The sequence below is a fragment of the Perca fluviatilis genome, chromosome 10 (assembly GCF_010015445.1).
Source record: "Perca fluviatilis chromosome 10, GENO_Pfluv_1.0, whole genome shotgun sequence".
Classification (NCBI taxonomy): Eukaryota; Metazoa; Chordata; class Actinopteri; order Perciformes; family Percidae; genus Perca; species Perca fluviatilis.
The window spans coordinates 37,681,179-37,686,178 of NC_053121.1; the positions used below are offsets into that span (position 1 = coordinate 37,681,179).

Here is a 5,000-nt window from a genome sequence, read left to right on the forward strand (position 1 = left end):
CCATACAGGGATAGTAGTATACAGCTGTTATATATCATACCACATCCATACAGGGATAGTAGTTATACAGCTGTTATACATCATATCACATCCATACAGGGATAGTGGTATACAGCTGTTATACATCATATCACATCCATACAGGGATAGTAGTATACAGCTGTTATACATCATATCACATCCATACAGGGATAGTAGTATACAGCTGTTATATATCATATCACATCATACAGGGATAGTAGTATACAGCTGTTATACATCATATCACATCCATACAGGGATAGTAGTATACAGCTGTTATACATTATATCACATCCATACAAGGATAGTAGTATACAGCTGTTATACATCATATCACATCCATACAGGATAGTAGTATACAGCTGTTATACATCATATCACATCCATACAGAGATAGTAGTATACAGCTGTTATATATCATATCACATCCATACAGAGATAGTAGTATACAGCTGTTATACATCTATCACATCCATACAGGGATAGTAGTTACAGCTGTTATACATCATATCACATCCATACAGAGATAGTAGTATACAGCTGTTATACATCATATCATCATACAGAGATAGTAGTATACAGCTGTTATACATCATATCATCATACAGAGATAGTAGTATACAGCTGTTATACATCATATCATCATACAGAGATAGTAGTATACAGCTGTTATACATCATATCACATCCATACAGAGATAGTAGTATACAGCTGTTATACATCATATCACATCCATACAGAGATAGTAGTATACAGCTGTTATACATCATATCACATCCATACAGAGATAGTAGTATACAGCTGTTATACATCATATCACATCCATACAAGGATAGTAGTATACAGCTGTTATACATCATATCACATCCATACAGAGATAGTAGTATACAGCTGTTATACATCATATCACATCCATACAGGATAGTAGTATACAGCTGTTATACATCATATCACATCCATACAGGGATAGTAGTATACAGCTGTTATACATCTATCATCATACAGGGATAGTAGTATACAGCTGTTATACATCATATCACATCCATACAGAGATAGTAGTATACAGCTGTTATATATCATATCATATCCATACAGAGATAGTATATACAGTTGTTATACATCATATCCATCCATACAGGGATAGTAGTATACAGCTGTTATACATCATATCATACAGAGATAATAGTATACAGTTTTATACATCATATCACATCCATACAGAGATAGTAGTATACAGCTGTTATATATCATATCACATCCATACAGAGATAGTAGTATACAGCTGTTATACATCATATCACATCCATACAGAGATAGTAGTATACAGCTGTTATACATCATATCACATCCATACAGAGATAGTAGTATACAGCTGTTATACATCATATCACATCCATACAGAGATAGTAGTATACAGCTGTTATACATACATATCACATCACAGGATAGTAGTATACAGCTGTTATACATCATATCACATCCATACAGGGATAGTAGTATACAGCTGTTATATATCATCATACAGGGATAGTGTATACACTGTTATACATCTATCCATCCATACAGAGATAGTAGTATCAGCTGTTATATATCATATCATATCCATACAGAGATAGTAGTACAGATACATCATATCACATCCATACAGGATAGTAGTATACGCTGTTATACATCATATCATCATACAGAGATAGTAGTATAATTGTTATACATCATATCACATCCATACAGAGATAGTAGTTATACAGCTGTTATATATCATATCACATCCATACAGAGATAGTAGTATACAGCTGTTATACATCATATCACATCCATACAGGGATAGTAGTATACAGCTGTTATACATCATATCACATCCATACAGAGATAGTAGTATACAGCTGTTATACATCATATCACATCCATACAGAGATAGTAGTATACAGCTGTTATACATCATATCACATCCATACAGAGATAGTAGTATACAGCTGTTATACATCATATCACATCCATACAGGGATAGTAGTATACAGCTGTTATATATCATACCACATCCATACAGAGATAGTATACAGCTGTTATACATCATATCACATCCATACGGGATAGTAGTATACAGCTGTTATACATCATATCACATCCATACAGGGATAGTAGTATACAGCTGTTATACATCATATCACATCAATACAGAGCTAGTAGTATACAGCTGTTATATATCATATCACATCCATACAGAGATAGTAGTATACAGCTGTTATATATCATATCACATCCATACAGAGATAGTAGTATACAGCTGTTATACATCATATCACATCCATACAGAGATAGTAGTATACAGCTGTTATACATCATATCACATCCATACAGGGATAGTAGTATACAGCTGTTATATATCATATCACATCAATACAGAGCTAGTAGTATACAGCTGTTATATATCATATCACATCCATACAGGGATAGTAGTATACAGCTGTTATATATCATATCACATCCATACAGAGATAGTAGTATACAGCTGTTATACATCATATCACATCAATACAGAGCTAGTAGTATACAGCTGTTATACATCATATCATCATACAGAGATAGTAGTATACAGCTGTTAAAACATAATAAAATATATGACACACTGGTATCGGATCGGTACTCTGTATCGGCCAATACGCAAGTTCAGGTATCGGAATCGGTATCGAGAAGCAAAAAAATGGTATCGGACCATCTCTAGTAGCGATGCTGTGGTGATGTATGAAGAGGAATCCGCTGACACTGTTCTTGATTATAAAGGTTTATTACGTCAAAGAATTCAGCATCTGTTACAGAGCCTGCAGAAGAGCTGCAGAGGACAGTTTCCCAATTCTCAAAATAGTCACTCTGAGCTTCTGCTGTTGAAACGCTGTGTATATATATATATATATATATATATATTTCTCTATATATATATATCTATATATATATATCTATCTCTATATATCTATCTCTATATATCTATATATATATATATCTATCTCTATATATCTATATATCTATATATAGATATATATATTCTAGTTCGGCTCCCTCTTAGTGGATTAGTCGACTAATCGGTGGTTTTGGTCTTAGTCAACATAGATTTCTTTAGTCCATTAGTCATGTCTGATGCTTTTTTTTCATGCTGAATGACTAATTTCCAAGAAACGTACGAGCTCATCTCTGGTAAACACAAGAATTAAAGGGTTGACATTTGACCTAATAGATATCAGTGTGAAACCTACTTTGATTACTTTCATTAAGGAAAATTTCTTGTATTACACGTTTTCTGAAATGTTGTGTTTAAATATGCAAAGGAGGCGTTATCTTATTCAATATATGCATCCTTTTAGCATGACTCTTTGCAGAGAAACTCAGATTTACAGATCTGTCGATTTAAAATCCAATCCACTTTATTTATATAGCACGATTTTAACAAACGCAAGGTTTCCAAAGTGCTGCACAAAAGATAAAACAAAGTAAATAGATAACACAATAAAAGCAGAGGTACCCACTATAAAATAAATGCATTAAAAAACAATTTAAATTGAATTAAATAAGTAAACAGCAATTAAAATATGCAAATATGCACATAACATCAACACTCTACCTGGTATTAAAAGCCAAAGAAAAGAGGTAGGTTTTAAGAAGAGTTTTAAAATTCAAATCAATTCAAAATTTTAAAATCAACTTATCGATTTGTCGGTACAGTTGAATGAGCATTAGTCGACTAAGAATTTCTTCAATCGAACATTTATTTATAGTGTCAAATCATAACAGAGTTATCTCGAGACACTTTACAGATAGAGTAGGTCTAGACCACCCTCTATAAATTCCCAACAATTACAGTAATTCCCTCAAGAGCAAGCATTAGCGGTGGCTGTTGCGACAGTGGCGAGGAAAAACTCCCTTTTTAGGAAGAAACCTAGCAGACCCAGACTCTTGGTAAACACAACACAGCCCTAGTGTATTCTGGCATGGTGTAACATAAGATGTAGTTAGGTGGGGGTGGGGGGGGGGGTAGAAAGCAAGAATAGAACAAAGCCCATATAAGCCTCTAACAGAGACGTAAGTTAAAGTCGTAAATCTTAAAGCGCCCATATTATGCTCATGTTCAGGTTCATAACTGTATTTTAAGGTTGTACCAGAATAGGTTTACATGGTTTAATTTTCAGAAAACACCATATTGTTGTTGTACTGTACAGCTCTCTCTCACTGCTGCAGATCCTCTTTTCACCTGGTCTCTGTTTTAGCTACAGAGTGAGACCTCTTTTCATCTTCTTCTTCTGTACTATCTTTGATTGCACTCGCACATGCTCAGTAGCTCAGATGTAGAGCATGTCAGCTAGCTAACTCTAGAGACAGTAAAAGAAAGGCTGTTTCTCCAACTTTGGTCAGTTACAAGGCAGGATCAGCTGGGAGACTTCTAAATGAGGGACATGGAAGTAGTTCTTTTGGTAGATTATGGTGAACTTGTGTGTGTTGTAGCGGTGCTTTGCTATTGAGAACGACGTAGCATGCTAACGTTAGCGCTAACGCTACGAGCAAACGGTTGTGGTTAGCCAGCTCATTTCGGACTGTGACGTCACAGTATCTCACTCAGAACAGCATGGATGGATTTTTTTTCAAAGTGTGTATGTGTGTGGAAGCACCAGAGACACAAAAGAACACCCCAAATCACCAGAAAAAGTGTTTTTTTTTTTCATAATATGGGCACTTTAATCTAAATTCCACATTAGCGCCTAACAGAAAAGTATTAGAGCAAAGTTGTAAATGTGTTGTAAATCTTCAGATGCCACACCGTAACTTCGTGAGGGTGTGAGACTCACAGGTGTGTTTCCGGCAGCTTTCCGAACCTGGGCATCCTCCACGTGACCAAGAAGAACGTGGCCAAGACGCTGGACGAGAGGATGGCCGAGGCCTTCAGGCTCGGATACAACTGTGGCGTCTCCATCCACCCCGAGATAGACGCCCTG

General features: G+C 35.4%; 1 protein-coding gene across 1 annotated transcript in view; it reads left to right on the plus strand.

The window, feature by feature from the left end:
• The window catches only part of nfkb1 (nuclear factor of kappa light polypeptide gene enhancer in B-cells 1), a gene marked incomplete in the record, with an annotated part of 65,526 nt that overhangs the window by 17,356 nt on the left and 43,170 nt on the right, over window positions 1-5,000 (plus strand). The window contains 1 exon segment of the mRNA XM_039813087.1: window positions 4,871-5,000. This exon segment is cut by the window's right edge and continues 34 nt beyond it. Within this exon segment, the coding sequence (XP_039669021.1) occupies window positions 4,871-5,000 (130 nt within the window).